Below are 17,675 nucleotides of genomic sequence, written 5' to 3'. Positions count from 1 at the left end.
AATTGTCATTTGTCAGTGTTGAGAGGTGATGAGTGATGACTGATGATTATAAATATAGTATTTGTTGACATATAATTTGTCAGACGGCTCGTAAATTCGGGTGAAAAGTGGTGCGAATCAGGTATCCAGCAGCCTGTTCGGCTGGGATTATTTCCTTTAAACGATTGTAAATTTTTAGTTAGGACAGTAATTTTTTCTTACACTAAATCAGTCAGCAATGTTTCTTCACGATCCAGCAACGAACAAGTCTAGCCAAACGAACAGGCTGCAGGGCGTAAAGTTTTCGGGTGTCACATAGGGATGTTGTATGGGGTATTCGATACTAATAAAAAAAATAAATTATAGAATCTAACGAATTTATTAAGTCTAATTAATATGTCATTAGCATATGTGTTACTGTAGCACAACTTTGTCAAATTATGGACTAATTAGGCTTAAAAGATTCGTCTCGTAAATTAGTTGTAAACTGTATAATTAGTTATTTTTAGTCTATATTTAATACTCAAACATTCGATGAGATATGGAATAAACTTTAGAGGAATATTGACACATACATGGAGTATTAAATATAGACTAAAAAATAACTAATTACACAATTTGAGACTAATTTACGAGATAAATATTTTAAGCCTAATTAGTCTATAATTTGATAACGTTGTGCTTCGTTAACGTATGTACTAATGACAAATTAATTAGGCTTAATAATTTTGTTCCACGGATTAACAAATTCTGTAATTTATTTTACCCTATGCGACGTCGACAGCTCAAAACTTTACCCTGCATTTAAACGACGCCAAATTCTCCTCCCCGCGACACTGACGCATGGGTGCGGTTGCGTCATACTCCATGTCGGTCCCACGCATCAGTGCAAAAAATCACACACGAATTTACGAGGAATGTCCCTGACACCTGGGTCCGCGTCCTGCACCTGTCCTGTCAGACGGCAACGGCAGTGCGGCGCTCGTATTCCCGAGTACGTCGGCTGGTGGGGTCATAGACGCATGGGGCCCGCGCGTCAGCGCCTCCGAGCTGTGTCGCGCGTGGAAACGAAGCTAGGCCGCGGGGAGGGGAGGGCCCACCGCCAGCGTGGGCGTCGCGGCTTCCGCTCTTTCCCACCCGTGAAACTTTTCTCACGCGCACCCATTCCACCCACCACCCCCATCCAGCACCCCATCCTCCCTTTCCTTTCTCTGTCTCGAAGCTTCTCTGATTTCAGACGCAACCTCGCGGGGTCAAGGAGCCAGCCAAAGGGGGGACGGGCGGACGCAGCGAGCGTTCTGCCGGAGATCGAAACCCTAGCCTAGGGTTTGAGGGCGCCGGGCTGCGGCGGCGGCCGAGATGTCGACGCCGGCGAGGAAGCGGCTGATGCGGGACTTCAAGCGCCTGCAGCAGGACCCGCCCGCCGGGATCAGCGGCGCGCCGCACGACAACAACATCATGCTCTGGAACGCCGTCATATTTGGGTAGCTCATCATTCGTCCCGCAGAGTTCGTTTCCCCCTCCCCTCTCCGCCCGGAGTCCGTTAATCCCGTTCCTGCTCTAGGGTTTGATTGAGGGACTCCGGATCTCGTGGAGGGAGACGGGTTCTCAGCTATTCCTTTTCGTTTTACTCGCGTTTGTTGTGCTGATGAGAGGTTCGTGTGGTTTCGCAGGCCGGATGATACGCCGTGGGACGGAGGTGTGACCCCCCCCCCCCCCCCCCCCCCCCCCCCCCCCCCCCGATCTGGTCTGGTGCTCGTTTGGTGATGCTTGTTGTGTGGTTGCTACTTGCTTGCTTGAAGGTAGTTTGATTCGGAATCGTGCAGGTGGAACCGTAGATATTCATGGGGTATAAGATATTTGGTTGTCACAGGAACTGAGACTCATTTGGCACCCCATGACTGTTTTAGCTTGTTCCTGCTGGTTAATCTTTCATGTCTGTCTTGGGGGAGCATTCAGTTATGCGATTCTTTAGCTGTCTGTTGAAAGTTGTCTTATGTCTGCAGAACGTCGGTTAACTGTAGGTTCGAGCTGAAATTCTGTAATGGCTTTGGTCTCAGTTAAATCAGAAATTGACAAATTTTGCATGGCGTACCGATAGCACCCAGTAGGATACAGCTGTAAATCCATTACCGTTTTGGTTACTATTAATTGGAAGCGTCAATTTTTTTTTCGTGGTATACTAAAAGCACCCACTATGTACGCAGTTCCACCTGTGGTGTGCGGAAACTGCCACGTAGATATTAGCAATTCGCGGTTTAGATTTCCTAATTATGAATACTGTCTTATTTCTCATTGTGCACAGGAACTGAGAATTCCATTATGTGATATTTGCGCTATCTGTTGAAACTTGTCTCTGGAGCATGTGTCCGTACTCCGCCAAACAAGGATTAACTGTAGGTTCAAGCTGAAATTCCGTAATGGATTTGGTTTCAGTTAAATCAGAAAACAACCAATTTTGCATGGCGATACCATTAACACCCACTAGGATAGAGCGTTAAATCTGTTAGAGTTTTGGTTTCTGTTAATTGGAAACGACAATTTTTGTGTAGTATACTAAAAGCTCCCACTAAGTAGGCAATTCCACCTGTGGTGTGCGGAAACTGCCATGTAGATATTAGCAGTTTGCAGTTTGGGTTTCCTAATTATGAATGCTCTTTGATTTCTTGGGTTGCTTGGAAATGTTTGCTTGCTATATATCAGCAAATCTTTCGTACCGTTTCCTTGGGTCTGCACTGAGAAGCATGCTGCATAATTGATTCAGTGTTCTGCTGCTTGCAAGACTTTGTTCTTTGTTTTTTATATTGTTATAGATTAGAATTAAGTAGGAAACAAATGACTTCAATGGCAGAGCTAGGGGGTGGCCAGCAGTGGCCAGGCCCTTGTTACTATACTGCTACATTGATTATTTGACACATAGCCCTTGCCAAAGTGATGGGTTCTGGACTTCTGGCTTGTCGCATTCCTTGTTGCGATGTAGTACTATGTTGTTACTTCACTCCTTGATTTCTTGACCCTACCAAAGCCGGGCTGAGCAAGCTACAATCTGGAGCCTAGCCAAGGTATCTTCTCTCCCCTGTTTAGGCAATGCTTCCTTTCCTCAATTCTGTTTGGCTATTGCTGCACTCAATATGTAATTTAGTTCCCATAAGCTTACATTCACTAAATTTACTTTGTTAATCTCACAGGGGTAATCAATAACTGAACTAAAAAGTAAACTTGAGCGATTGAGATATAGTGAAAATGTGGTGACATGATGTCAGTTGGCATCCATTTTTGCGTATCTATCATAGGAAATATCCTCATTGTAGGACTGATAATTTAAAAAGTACAGAGATATCTTCTGTCTCATTTGAAAATGTTATTTTCCATCAAAAAAGGTACATGGTGAAATAATTATTATTGTGAAAAATTGCTCTTTTTGGTGTAAATTAACAAGGGATATTGTAAGGGTGATAGTTTTGGCGGAAATAACTTCTTTATGAGCATTCTTTATATTTGTATTTAAGGGCCCAGTTGGACTTGTCTTTTTGGTGTTTATTAATGTGTGCTAGTAGCAATGTGCAACTATGCTGCATATTTTGACTTAAATGCTACTTTTGACTGGATTATTATTATTTTTGGAATGATGAATTTACTAAGGCATCCTAGATAGGTACACCTGACCCTCTAGTGGACTGATTTGTTGTTCCTCCTTTAGCCCTGTCATTAGTGTTTGTCATCGTTGCATCATGCATGTAGCCTGCTTACTGTGCATATTTATCAGCACATAGCTCCCTGAACCACCCTTATGACCAATGCTTTAGTATATTTCCAATCATGTTTTTTGTGTGATACTATAAATTGAGCTGCTTATCATTTCTTATTTGGAAAACAGCTATCTGGTTCTGCTGAGATATGCTTATGTTATTTTTCATTTTCATTTACTTTCCATTTAAGTTCATGGAAACATAGACTTATATTTAAGCTAGGCATGTGTTACCGATACCACTTTGCCTCTGTATCCTTTGTTTTTTTGCTTTTTTTCCTAATCGTCTTTAGGAGACCCTTGCTTGGTTGATGTAATGATTTCCAGTATTCTATCTGCTATGTTAAATGGTGCCTGTTGCTAATTTTGGATGGTGTGCTTGGCATCTCTTATGTGTGTGCTAAGGAGGTGCTATAATGAGAGAGAAGTGAGGTGCTATACGTTGGACAGTATTGGACCTATTGCCAAGACTAAAAAAATAATATGCACCACCACTCATTCTCTCTCCATCCACCATCCATGTTAAGAAAAGTTGGGATACTATATATTTTTATTACATCCGGAGCTCACCTTAGTACTGTCTAACAGATTTATATGCTGAAGCTTGTTTAACTAGTAGAACACCTTGTTTATGGCTAGCCTTGCACCTTCCTAATTGGAGCTGCCCTTAGCTTCTTGGTGGCATGCACTCTGAACCAATGTTTTCAAGGCGGTAAGGCGAGGCGTGGCGAGTGACTACCGCCTTACGCTTAGGCGAGGCGACGCCTTACCAACTAAAGGAAATTTTAAAACAGCAGCTCAGAGCAGTATATAGATTTTTTTGAGCAAACTCGGAGCAGTATATAGATGATAAAGAAAAAAGGAAAGGAAAAAAAGAAAAAGAAAGGAGGAGTAAGAAGCCCAGCCCACGTGCACCAAGCAGCCCATGTGGCCCTCGCCCTAGTAGCCCTAGCGTGTCTTCATCTCTCTCGGTCTCTCCTGCATTGCGCCGCCGCCGCAGCTTCCGCCTCTGCCCATCTCTCTGCCTCTTCCCTCCCGTTCCCTCCGCCTCCGCCCACCTCTCTCTCTCTCTCTCTCTCTCTCTCTCTCTCTCTCTCTCTCTCTCTCTCGATAGTGGAAGAGGAACAGAGGAGGTGGGGAAACAGCAGCCTGTCGCGCGGATGGGGAAGAGGGTAGGGGGAGGTGGAGCGGCTCGTGTCCTGCTCGATGGAGGACCAGAGGAGGCGGCGGGGAAACAGCAGCCCGCCGGCGGCTGCTCCTCGCGCGGATGGGGAAGAGGGGAGGGGGAGGAGGAGCCTATTCTTGAGGCGGAGGCTCGCCGGCAGCGGCTTCTCCCGGCGGCGCGGGCGAACGCGTTCACGCGGGCGAGCAGGTAGGTCCGTCTTCCCCGCGAGCGCTCCTCTCTCTGCTCTCTGATTTCTCCCGCGCTCCTCTCTCCATGCGCGCGGGACTGCACTTTTCCCCCATCCTTTCTCCCGTGCTCCCGCGTTTTCCCACCGCGAGCATCCCGTATGGCGCCCGCCTTGCTCGATCTGGGAAGAATCGGACGCCAAAGCGACGTTTTCCGGATGCCACAGGCCTAAGGCGGACGCCATACGAATTTGAGGCGAGTCGTCTGCCAAATCGTCTGGCCTGGAGCGCCTTGGCGATTAGGCGACGCCAAAGCGACGCCTTAAAAACATTGCTCTGAACATTCTATTGAAGTCATACTTAGATTGTTATGGTATGATGTAACTTAGATTGTTACCTAGAAATGTTGACTGAGTTTATCTAGTGAAACTAATATGATATATGGGCCTGTGAAGTTTGGCTTTAAACATGGATGTAGATTTTGCTTGCCTAGACTATTAGAGAAAATGCTATGGTCCATTTACACTCATGCATGCACACAGTCCAGTCACTGCATCTGGGTTACCATATATAGGTTTTGGGTCTGGACCATAATAACTTAAGTAGTGCAAGCACTCAAGCACGAATGAAGGATGCTTGAGTTACATCTGTGTTCTCTGCTTTTATTTTTGCTCAGTGACATACATTAGTACCTCCACTTTTTTTCAATGGGGGCATTAGCTCTATTCAGGCACTGGGTTGCACCTAGTGCCTAGTAATCGATTAGTTAGGCTAGGTGGCTTTTTGGGCTGCCTAGGATCACTTCTTAAAGCTCTGTCTGAATGGAGTTGTAGTTACTGTACTGCTAGTACAAATGAATAGTGCTAAACTGCTAAATGTTCTAGCATTTATGGTTCAGAGGACAAATTGAAATGAATCTTTCAGATATGATCATCTCACTCCAGATGGAACTGGTTATTTTCTTTTTCTTTTTCGAACATCAACGAACATAGCAACTATATTCATTTACCAAGATTTTTCTAGGTTCAAGATGTGTTAGGAATTGTCCGTTTATGAGAATATTGTCTGGTCTCCATTTATTTCTTGAGAAAACTAGGACTGTTTGGTAGTTTAATTAGTTTCTGATTCTATACAGGCGAAAACTAGAGTCACTTTACCGGATCAGGTTTGGTACTGATCTTTCTAGATCAAGCGATATTTATTTCCTGGTTGAGTTGCATGGTTAAACCTCCAACCTGGAGTTTGTAGATCTTTACCACCTGCTTTAGTCATTTTATGGTTACAAGGAATCAACTTTAACCTCCAACTTGTTTATATGTGCAAGCTAGTCTAGCATGATTTAATGTCTTAATATACTCTCTCTGTGCTACAGCAATCTGACCCTGTTACTTTATATGTAAAGTATATTGTATCTGGGAATTGTTTGTACATCCTTTTTTTGCTGTGTCATATTGTTAAGAACCACTCGCAAAGAGACATACGTGATTAATGAAATTGAATTTAATGGATTATCCTCAGAAGTTATGAAAGCTGTTTTTATACTGGGATACTCTCTTATTGACTTTCAGTTAGGTTCATGTTTTTTCTTGATTCAACACTGCGGCTGTGATGTTTCACTCGTTTTACATAACCTTGAAACATGTGGGAAACGTTTTGAATGTGTGCTGAAAATTCAATGTCTATTTTTCTAGTATGTTAAGGCCGTGACTTCTATTGATTTTCATGTGTCAATAAGGTCAATGAGGTTTCCCTAGCCATAGCATGCTGGGATTTTTAAATGGCTATGTGCTATTATGTTAGCATTGCAAAGTTCACTAACTATTGACTGTATGTAACATCTATAGGCACGTTCAAGCTTACTTTGCACTTTACAGAAGATTACCCAAACAAGCCACCAACTGTTCGATTTGTCTCTAGGATGTTTCATCCAAATAGTAATCTCTCTCTCCCTCCCTACCTTTTTTTTTGCTGACTCCCTCATCCCCAATTTCTGTCTTTGTGCATGTTAACATCAATCTCAATTTTGATTTTGTGGAAAGTGGTGTAACATTTTATTATTCATGCAGTATATGCTGATGGAAGCATCTGCTTGGATATCCTACAGAACCAGTGGAGTCCTATATATGATGTTGCTGCAATTTTGACTTCTATTCAGGTACCTTGCACTTCTGAGCGGACTTTTGGTGCAAAAATGCATGTGTAGTGCTAATTGCTAACTTTACAGCATCAAGTTTTAGAGTATTATAAATGTGTTAAAATCTATTCTCGTAATAGCTCAGACGTAGAAAACTGTCTAGCTGCTTGTATTTATATTATAGCTTCCACTTCCAGTTCAGCAATTTCTCTTATCATATACTCCGTCCGTCCCAATATATAAGGTGTAACCACCCCTAGTTCAAAGACCAAGGAACGTATTTAATTCTCTCTCTCAACACTAGTACTACTGCATCGTTGTACCTTCGTCTAGAGAGAGCACGCCTTATATTATGGGACATGAATAAAAAGTGGTTACGCCTTATATATTAGGATGGAGGGAGTAGTTGCAAGTTTATTTTGCATGATGCACATGATTAGCTCTTTCATACCCATTATAATTCACCTCCTATGTACTGAAAGTTGGAAGATACATGGGTCAACATTTGGTATTCCATATAAAATAAAATATATTATTCTTGTGAAATAATGCGGTAGATAAAGGTTTTCTTGCCTCTAACTTAAAATTTACAGAATGCTGGAACTAGTTTAACAGCCCAAAATTATGAAGGTATCTTGTGGACCTAGAACAATTTGAAGGGCAGGCCTGGTGCAGTGGTGAGAGCTGTCTCACTGAGTCACCAGGTCACGGGTTCGAAGCAGCCTCTCCGCAGATTTTGTGGGGGGAAGGCTTGCCTCGGTTTTTCCCTTCCCCAGACCCTATTCATGTGGGAGCCTCCGGCACTGGATCTGCCTCCTTTTTTTATCTTGTGGACCTAGAAGCATAGGACAATGATTGCAAATTAATTTGGTTTGCAAATCGTTGGTCCTGGATAGCAGTGTTTGAAATACTTATGAATGTTAGCAGTGTTTGAAACCTTGGTTGAAGGATGTTAACTAGAGCCATCTTAATGATAGACTTTTATGTTATCGTTATAGAATTCAGTATTCACACACTTCCATCTTTCGATGACTTCTGACTGCAAGTTGTATCAATAATATGTTGTTGTATTAGAACTAACTTGCACTGAACTTGCTTTGCAGTCCCTGCTGTGTGATCCAAACCCAAACTCCCCTGCAAACTCAGAAGCCGCAAGACTGTTCAGCGAGAACAAGCGGGAGTACAACCGCAAAGTCCGCGAGATTGTGGAGCAGAGCTGGACAGCCGACTAGTGCAGGAGGATGCTCATCGTGCCCGAAAGGGCACAATAAGAAATCGTGAAAAAAAAACTCCTTGTGTTTCTGGTTCGCCAGGCTTGTCGAAACATTGAAGAACTCCAGTGATTGGTTTATAGTCTGTCTGTCGTCATGGTTTTGCCCCGATCAAGAGCCCTTGTTGCTCATGGTGGTGGCCTGTCCCTGTCGTAATGTAGCGGTTGTTGTTGACCTATGCTTCTCATGAATTAAAAGGATCCTGCTTATGTACAAAAAATATTGCGTGGGAATGTTTGTTTGATGGACCCCTGAAATCATGTTGCTCTTGCATTGTGGGCTCTGCATCTATCGCGGGTACAGATGGAGCACACTCAACTTGGACCAGGGTAGTTTGCCTTGCGGCTCTCTGGGTCACTTGTGTTGGCAGCAAGGCAGACAAGGTCGATCTGGAACAACAACAACAAAGTCTTTAAGTTCTAAATAAGTTGAGGTAGGCTAGAGTTGAAACCCAACAGAAGCAATCAAGGTTCAGGCACGTGAATAGCTGTCTTTCAAACACTCCTATCTAAGGCTAAGTCTTTGGGTATATTTCATCCTTTCAAGTCTCCTTTTATTGCCTCTACTCAAGTCAACTTCGGTCTTCCTCTGCCTCTCTTCACGTTACTATCCTGACTTAGGATTCCATTACTCACCGGTGTATCTGGAGGTTTCCGTTGCACATGTCCAAATCATCTCAACCGGTGTTGGACAAGCTTTTTTTCAATTGGCGCTACCCCTAATCTCTCACGTATATCATCGTTCCGAACTCGATCCCTTCTTGTATGACCGCAAATCCAACGCAACATACGCATTTCCGCGACACTTAGCTGTTGAATATGTCGTCTTTTCGTAGGCCAACATTCTGCACTATACAAAGGTCGTTCTGGAAATGAGATTCAAATTTTTTCCATTGCTTGAGGTGGTGTCCTGAAGTCCTGATCATTCCGCACCTGAAGTTTGAAGATCGCATGATCATGGTGGGTAACGATCAACGGCTAGGATGAGATCCTGTCCCGATTCTCGCAATGGGGACGAAGACGTACATAATGATGACAGGATGGGCGGTCGGCGCTGCATGCCGGAGGACCACTGGCGTTCACGATTTAAGGATTGCGGTGGCTGTCTGCCATTGCTGTCTGGACAACGGCACAGCCGCAGCATTGAACTGTTGGCGAGCAGTGCACAGTGCACTCACTAATCCTCGACTTGCCAGTGTGCCTGTTTGGCCTTCTGACTCGTGATGCCATCTTGCAATGCAAAGAGCCAAATGTGCTGCGAGAAGTCACGCTTGGTCCTACTGAAAGTCTGAAACCTCTAATAAGGTTGACGCAAATACAGTTTGTGCTTACATAGTCAAACGATCCATATAGTGAATGAATCAATGAGGGACAGATAAGAAAATAAGAAAAAGGTGGATTTGAAGAAGCAATAAACCAGTGCTAGTAGGCCAAACCAAAGGGGACCTGTACACATCCTGGGGTACTAGTAGACTAGTGGTAGCAATATATATGCAAGTTCCAGCTTCAGCTGCAGCTGCAGCTGCTGTACACTTAAGCCTCACGTTATTCTGTCACGTCCGTTCTTCCTCGCAGCAGTACGAGCTGACCAACAAAATCTCACCTCACAGCGGAAGATCTCGCTTCATGCCTCGCCGCCTGATCGCCCAACAACAGCCGCATCTTCGTCTCAAATCTCAACCTAAAAACGTCCAAGAACACGCGCAAAATACAATGTCAGTTTCAGAGCCTGTTTAAGCTGATCATGGTTCCAGGTAGCACAGAAGAAAACTTGAGGAGTGGAAGAAAGGATCGCGGTCACCTAATAGGCTAGGCGTAGGCGTCCGTCCTGGTGATGATGGGGTCCCTGGGGATCTGCGACGGCGACAACGGCGACTCCTCGCTGGTGGTGCTCCGTGAGTCCCCGCGCCAGTCGTCCTGCACCTGCGCCGCGAACTGCAGGTTCCACAGCACGTCCTCCACGGACGGCCGCTGCGCGGGCTCCTTGACCAGGCAGCGCAGGCAGATCTCCATCACCGTCCGCGCCGACTCGTCCGAGCACGCCCGGCTCACCGCCTGGTCCACCAGCACCCGCCGCCGACCCGGGCTCTCCGACGTCAGCGCCGACTGCAGCTGCACACGTATTTACACAATGCCGAGCGAGTTCAGGTTCAGTGGTTCAGTCAGCTGGCCATGGAACAATTGACCAGTGAATGTGGTGATCATCACCTGCTCCTTCATGATCTCCACCTCGTGTATGGACGTGATGGGCCTCCCGGTTACGACCTCCAGCAGGATCACGCCGAAGTCGTAGATGTCGATCTTGTCGCCGTTGGGCACCCTGCAAAATTGTTATTTTTTTCAAAGAACAATCGTTAACAAGATCGATCCATCATGTTTATGTTCAGAACTGGCGATAGAAACCTTTACGTACGTACCTGTCAGATGGATACTTGCTTCCTCCTCCTCCCTACAAAAAAGATGGCACGAAATTAAGCGACGTTAGTTCATGCCACAGCGAGTGGTCTCTTTATACCTACATACATTGTTCAGAGACAGGAATGTGCTTTTACTTACCTCGGATTTGGCGGTCTCGGCGAGGATGGGGATGTTGTAGCTGCCGATCTTGGCGACGAGGTTCTGGTCCAGGAGGATGTTGGTGATCTTGAGGTTGTTGGCGAAGAGGCCCGGCATGATGCCCCCGTGCAGGAACTGGATGCCCTTGGCCACGCCGATGGCCGCCGAGATCCTCTGCACCCAGGGGAGCTTCCTCCCTTCGGTCCCCTCTGAATCAACGAAGAACAAGCGTCAGCTATGTATGTATGATCCCTTGGATGGACATCGACGATGCGGCGACGACGACGACGACGAGAGCGACCGAAGAACAAGACACGACGGCAGTGGCACTCACGCGAGATCCTGCTCCGGAGGTTCCCGTTGTGCACGTACTCGAACACGAGGTAGAGCTGCGTGACGGTGGCATCGTCGAGGTTGTACTCGAAGCAGTGTCCCAGCGCGCTCACCAGGTGCCGGTGCCGCAGCCTGGAGATCATCTCCACGTGCCGGTTGAACGCCGCCGCCTGCGACCCCCGCCGCGCCACCCGCAGCGACCGGATCGTCACCTCCGTGCCGTTGCTGAGCATGCCGCGGTACATCTGCCCGTGCGCGTCCTGCCCCATCAGCCGCGACACCTCGAAGTTGTTGGTGGCCGCCTCCAGCTCCACCAGCGAGAAGCTTCGGTACGCCGGGATGCCCAGCGCGCCCTGCAGCTTCACCGTCTGCGAGATGTACCGCGCGTTGGCGAACAGCTGCGACGGGTACGCGCCGCTGATGGACATGGACATGGACGACGCGGCGTGCTCCACTAGACGCCGCGGGGGACGAGCCTTGGCGCGCCGCACGGCCGCTTTCCGCGCTGCGAGGAACGCGGCCACGCCGGCGAGCGCCGCGATGGCGAGCGCGGCCGCCATGGAGCTGGCCACGATCCCGGCCTTGGCCTTGGCCTTGCCGCCGCCGCGCGCCTGGACGGGCACGATGCCCACCGCCATCGCCTGGTTCTGGCAGAACAGGGCCGGGTGCTGCGTGCCGGCGGCGCTAGTGCCGGACAGGCAGTTGGACGCCGCCAGGAGCGTCACCTTGGAGGAGGACTCGTCGTTATTGTTGTTCTTGCCCGCGTCGCTACCGGCGGCGGCTCGCGTCGTCAGGCACGACGGGAGCGTCCCCGTGAGGAGGTTGGATGACACGTCCACGAACCGGAGGTTCTCGCCGCAGGACATGTTGGCGGCGAGCAGGCCCGTGAGGCGGTTCCCGGCGACGCTGAGGTACTCGATGGGCGGCAGCGCGAGCAGCGCGGGCGGGAACGGGCCGACGAACCGGTTCCTCGACACGTCGAGGCGCTCGAGGAGGTAGAACGAGGCGACCTCCTCGGCGGGGAGCCCGTTGCCGAAGCGGTTGCCGCTGAGCACGACGCTGGCCACCTTCCGCCCGAGCCGCGGGAACGCTGGCCCCAGCGAGTTGTTGGCGAGGTCCACCACCTGGAGGTTCGTCAGCGCGCTCAGGTCCGGCACCGCGCCGGAGAGGTTGTTGCACGAGAGCGTCAGCGACCGCAGCGAGCCCATGTCCCGGACGGACTCTGGCAGCGCTCCCTGCAGCGAGTTGTTCCGGAGGCTGAGCACCACCAGCGACGGCAGCTTCCCGAGCCACCCCGGGAGCTCGCCGGAGAGCATGTTGTCGTCGGCGATGAACGTCTGGAGGCTGCCGAGCCGGGACAGGCCGTCCGGGAGGTGGCCGTAGAGGTAGTTGCCGCTGACGTTGACGATCTCCAGCGACGCCAGCCGCGACACCTTCCCCGGCAGCGGGCCCCAGAGGCCGAGGCCGGTGAGCGTCAGCACCCGGAGGTCGGGAAGCCTCGTCAGCGTCGTGAAGAAGGCGTCGACGCTGAACGTCTTGGGCAGCGGGCCGCCGCCGGGACCCATGATGTGGAGCTGCGTCACGCTGTCGCCGTAGCACTCGACGAAGGCGGAGGCGGTCTTGTAGTCCCCGCCGTAGCAGAAGTCGGTGCTGTTGCCCCAGGTGCGGAGCACCGGCGGGTAGTTGAGCAACTGCTGGATCTTGAGCAGCGACCATGTCTGCGACGACTGCAGCTGCGTGGACCCAGGCACCATTGCTAGCAGCAGCAGCAGCAATGGCGGCAGCAAGACGAGCAGAGGATGCCTGCAGCTTCCTCGAGCCATTCTTTGACCTTACTTACGCTTGCTAGCTCTAGCTTGCCACAAAGAATTCGTCTCCTCTTCTTTCTTGGAAATCTTCTGATGCTTCGTTGATGATTGCCAGCTTTCTACTACTGCGCAACAGATGACAGCAGCTTGATGGAGGACAGCAAGCGCGGAAATGATGAGCAAATGATCAGAAATGGCGAAAGATTTTTTTCGATCTAAAGCTGGAATCGAAGAGAATGAGACCAGCAATCAATCTCCAGCCTTGTTAATCAAGAACACATCTAGATAGGAAAATATTTCTGTCGTCTGTTTCCCTCAAAAAAAAAAAAAAAATTCTGTCGTCTGAGCTCTGAATGCAGGGAGCCAGCAAAATGAAGGTAGCAACGAACTGGGAACTCACAGTTGTTATTGGAGATAGCTACTGGCGACCAGAAAGAAAAGAAATGTCCAATCCTGCACAGGGAATGGATCTGAGTGGTAGACCACCAATTCTTTTCACCCCCTGGCAAGCAAGCACTGGATGCTAATGCCTCTTCCTCCCCCTGCAGGAACCTCACCACACCAGATTTGCTCCCTTTCTTCAGGAACTGGCAATCAAAAAACAGGGCTGCACAGCACAGGCAATTGCATCGTCAGGTTAAACCAAAGCATCGCCTCAGCAGCAAGATTATTGTTAGCACTGTTACCTACTACTAATTACCGTTTTTAACTCAATACTGAATACTAGTAGTAGTAATTCCAAAAAAACAGAAGTTCAGGAGCTTCAGTTACCTTACAGTTACAGCTACTGGAGCAGCACAGCACTCACTGTCAGTGCTGATGAAACGCAGAGGCCAGCTTGCAATGCAGGGGACTGGGAGAGCATGTGCAGCAGATGAATGCAATGCAACTGATGAACTGGGCTCTCTCTCTCTCTGTCTGAATGGAGCTAGCACTGCAGCATCTACAGTTCATATTATTTTTCCCTTGGGTTTTGTGGGGGAGGGAGGCCGAGGGAGGGAATCGTATGCGCAGTGTGTCGGCTACTACTCTACTGTCGCTGAGCATCACGGGCCTGGGTGCCGTTCGCTTCTCTTATAATCCATTTTTTTCAGCTTATTTTTTTTAACAGTGTTTTTCTCTCACACTAAATCAGTTGGAATGGAGGTGCCGTTCGTTTTTCTTATAATCCACTTTTTTCAGCTTATTTTTTTTAACAGTGTTTTTCTCTCACACTAAATCAATTAGAACAGTGTTTTAGCTTTTTTCAGCGAAGCGAACGAGGCCTGCACGCATGAGGAAAAAGCGACAAGGATTGAGCTGGAAGCTGGAGGTTGGCAAAAGGACAAGGAGATGTGAGCTCAGGGCTATCTTTTCCTCCCCAATCATACAAAAGTTCAGTGCAGGAACCAGGCAGGGAAATGGTTGTTTTTTTTTTGTAGGTTTAGTAATTCTTTTCCATGTATATGATGTGCTTTCCCTCTGCTTCAGTCTGAGGATTTGGTAAAGGTAGGGTGTAACAGCATGTTGTTTTCTGGTAGGTTAACGTTTTCACTTTTCAGTGCAACCTTTTTCTACTTATTATTAGAAATGTTTTCAGTGCAATTTCATTCTTTTTCATAAAAGAAATGATTTTCAGTACAATCAGTGGGAATATAAAATTGAGTCGGTGGAATGACAACATCTGACCACCCTGGGATCTTAGCTAGAGTGGTTTCTTCAATCATTTGAATAGTTTATCTAGTGTTCTGAACATAGAGCATCTGATTTGATCGACTATCCCAGCTTTCAATAGGGACACAGAGAAGATTCAGAATGGGCACTGTTTAATTTCGTGCCCACTTAAAAAAAGAGTTTTAGAAGAACTATAAATGTCAATTGATCAAGTTGCCTGAAAAATTGAAAGTTTTGGTGCTAGGGTGGCCGAATAGCTTGAAATTTTACATCAGCCAGATCTTCATGTCAAAATTGTTCCACACTGGTAGGGCTACTTCTCTGTAGCTTTAATTCCTTTGATTTGACTGGTTTCATTTTTATTTTATTTTTGTCCCTGCTTTGTTCCACCGGTTTGCTTTACACAAAGCTAAGAAGACATTGGGGGGCATCACTTTCACTTAGGTGGCAATTGGCAAACATGCACCAACCAACCCTTTTACTTCACAGGCAAAAGACATCCAAAAGAACACAACTATTAGGTAGATACATACAAATACACTGTAAAATTTGATAACAGAGACATGTAGATAACAGATTTGCCCTGTGAAACAATTTTTTTTTAAAAAAATCATGGATGTTCGGAATCCCTATGAAATAAAACTTTTGAATCTGCAGAGCATGTGTGGTGTGTTCCCACATTGACTTGGATGTTTGTTAGACCTTGGTGCCCACACACTGACTGTATCCATCAGACAATAAATAATTGCTGGATTTTTCCAACCACCATACGTCCCCCCTAATTGGACCCTACAGTATATATAGAACCAAATGTCCTATTGGAAAGAATCCAGAGGCAATTCATGTGACTATGTGAGTGAGACAAAGCTGATGGTACAGTGACGGTGGTAGCGCATAGCAGTGGATGCTAATGGAGCTGACAAGGTAGCCTGATGATGGTGTTTGCAAAGCTTCCCCAGAGGCTAAAACCTAAAGCATCATGGTTTGACAGTAGAATAATAGCACTCATGTGCATGTCATGTAGCACGCAACTTCTGTGAACCGGAATGGATTCCTTGCTGCTAGCTTTCTCTTGCAATGCATGAGCGTGTGCTGTGTGCACAGCAGAAGGACGTGGGGGTGGTGCATGCTCGGACTGGGAGCACATAAAAGCCTTTTACTTTTTTAATTTTAAATGAACTGAGAATCCGAGAGCAAATAAATATGGAGAGATAACAAGATGTTTTTTTTTTGTTTCAACAATACATTGAGATGCACTAATGTTTGGTCTCATTGTTATGCCCTGCATTGGGGGATTTCTGCATGCTTAACGGTTATGCCCTGCATGCTTAATGTTTGGAACTCAGGAATTTCATAGAAGGATTATAGAATTCTTTTAGGAATCTCGATTCGATTCTTTGATTCAGGACAAGAAAAAAAGTATAAAGTGAGATTACATAAACCTTTCCCTTCAAATAAACATGTTTTCTTCACATCAATTCCGGCATGCAATATCTTTTATTTCCACGCGACAAGAGCACATACAATGTTCACATCTATAGTGGTCAAAAGTTCGAAAAAGATTGAGAAGTAAAAGAAAGGTAAGATTTAGATTTGCACGGCTGGTGATGTCCTTTCTTAAAATTTGTATGTAGCATAAGCTGGCTTCGATCTGTTCATCCAAGAATCCATATCGGTCCTGTTCGCCTCGCTGAAAAGTCAGGCTAAAAAATATTATTCACTGATTTGTTGTGAGAGAAAAAACGTTGTACCATGACTGATAAGCCAGGCTGACAAGTTACCTTATGTCACACCCAATTTTAAGGATAAAATGGGATGTAAAATCTTATGTGCGTCCAGAGATCAGTCACACACATAAACCGATAAATTATAAATAGTATCATCACAAGTGTTTATTACATCACGAATAAGACATAATCTTCACATAAATGTAGCGGAAATAAGAAAAGATCTCTTGCAGAAGCTCCACATCACAGGGACGTCAACTGGTTGACCACAAGTCTAGTAATCTTCAGGGAAATCGTTATTACCGTAGCCATCTATTACCCATCCAGGATTTTTATCCAAATAATAAAAATAAACAAGCGTAAGTACATGTCGTACTCAACAAGTGTAACATGGGGGTCATGAGGCTCAAAAGGCTTGACACAGGTTTAACATCATTCAACTTTTAGTTGTCACAATTTTAGCTTAAGAGTAGCAACAAGTTGTTTCAATTCCCAATGCAAAACACATGATCAGTGTAAATATGAGTAATGAATAGCATAAACAAGTAATTCTTAGTGTTCATCTATTTCATAAAGGTTCTAAGGCCGTTCGTGACCGTGAGCATGGATGATATACTAGTTTTATACTCTCCAGAGGATGTACACTTTCACTATGAGTCGTGATACCCATATGCCCGGATTTGCAATTCCCAAAACACTTCCAAGGTGAGCAGGCAGGGGTCACTATGAAGCCTTTCAAAGGTTCATCTAACAAGTTAGGGCCATTAGATTTACTCAACAAACAGATATAGAAACCCCCCTGTCGAATGACACAATTCCATCACGGCTATACACATAAGAGTAGAGACTGTCCTATACCCGATTCGGCAAGCCATTCTTACACCAATAAAGGTAATCACTAACAAGCTATAAAAGGTCCTCATACTGAGCTAAAGTCAGAGCCATGTAGCCCTCACAGCTGTACTGTAAGTCCCGGATGATCACTTATAGATAAGTCCTTAGGGAGAGGAATCTGAAGCATTTAGAAAGTAGCTAAACACTCCAGCCCACTGTTTCCAAGTTGCTAAAAAGTCATATTTTAATGTTTATTGCATATACCATTAGTCAAGTTACAAGA

At 46.4% G+C, this 17,675-nt stretch overlaps 2 protein-coding genes across 4 annotated transcripts; one reads left to right on the top strand and one right to left on the bottom strand.

Moving 5' to 3' along the window:
• Positions 1-1,156: 1,156 nt before the first annotated feature.
• Positions 1,157-8,702, top strand: LOC136549424 (ubiquitin-conjugating enzyme E2 2-like). The gene is made up of 5 exons (XM_066540696.1): positions 1,157-1,463; positions 1,653-1,678; positions 6,922-7,011; positions 7,144-7,232; positions 8,315-8,702. Exons 1-5 carry the CDS (start codon positions 1,339-1,341, stop codon positions 8,441-8,443), a joined length of 459 nt encoding a protein of 152 aa, XP_066396793.1. The 5' UTR covers positions 1,157-1,338; the 3' UTR covers positions 8,444-8,702.
• Positions 8,703-9,409: 707 nt separating this feature from the next.
• On the bottom strand, positions 9,410-14,231 carry LOC136549423 (probable inactive leucine-rich repeat receptor-like protein kinase At3g03770). 3 transcript variants are annotated; one of them, XM_066540694.1, is made up of 8 exons: positions 13,950-14,231; positions 13,579-13,785; positions 11,372-13,484; positions 11,038-11,246; positions 10,899-10,930; positions 10,690-10,801; positions 10,283-10,593; positions 9,410-10,162 (listed from the first exon to the last, which is right to left on the bottom strand). In XM_066540694.1, the coding sequence occupies exons 3-7, from the start codon at positions 13,191-13,193 to the stop codon at positions 10,291-10,293; spliced, it is 2,478 nt and encodes an 825-aa protein (XP_066396791.1). In that variant the 5' UTR covers positions 13,194-13,484; positions 13,579-13,785; positions 13,950-14,231; the 3' UTR covers positions 9,410-10,162; positions 10,283-10,290. The 3 variants fall into 3 exon arrangements, with proteins under 3 accessions (XP_066396791.1, XP_066396790.1, XP_066396792.1); XM_066540693.1 differs by having other exon boundaries at positions 11,372-13,324; XM_066540695.1 differs by having other exon boundaries at positions 11,372-13,303.
• Positions 14,232-17,675: the final 3,444 nt, after the last annotated feature.

This window comes from Miscanthus floridulus, chromosome 4 (genome assembly GCF_019320115.1).
Source record: "Miscanthus floridulus cultivar M001 chromosome 4, ASM1932011v1, whole genome shotgun sequence".
NCBI lineage: Eukaryota > Viridiplantae > Streptophyta > Magnoliopsida > Poales > Poaceae > Miscanthus > Miscanthus floridulus.
Note: the sequence above shows the minus strand (reverse complement) of the source record. Positions and strands in the feature narration are given on the sequence as shown.

What these genes read in the sequence shown, in the direction of transcription:
- LOC136549424 (XM_066540696.1), top strand. Translation starts at nt 1,339, where the DNA reads ATGTCGACGCCGGCGAGGAAGCGGCTGATGCGGGACTTCAAGCGCCTG. An exon ending in TGGAACGCCGTCATATTTGG is followed by an intron (nt 1,464 to 1,652) that starts GTAGCTCATCAT and finishes GTGGTTTCGCAG; the next exon opens with GCCGGATGATACGCCGTGGG. An exon ending in CAATTTTGACTTCTATTCAG is followed by an intron (nt 7,233 to 8,314) that starts GTACCTTGCACT and finishes CTTGCTTTGCAG; the next exon opens with TCCCTGCTGTGTGATCCAAA.
- LOC136549423 (XM_066540694.1), bottom strand. Translation starts at nt 13,193, where the DNA reads ATGGCTCGAGGAAGCTGCAGGCATCCTCTGCTCGTCTTGCTGCCGCCA. An exon ending in CCTCCGGAGCAGGATCTCGC is followed by an intron (nt 11,247 to 11,371) that starts GTGAGTGCCACT and finishes TCGTTGATTCAG; the next exon opens with AGGGGACCGAAGGGAGGAAG. An exon ending in TGGAGATCATGAAGGAGCAG is followed by an intron (nt 10,594 to 10,689) that starts GTGATGATCACC and finishes ATACGTGTGCAG; the next exon opens with CTGCAGTCGGCGCTGACGTC.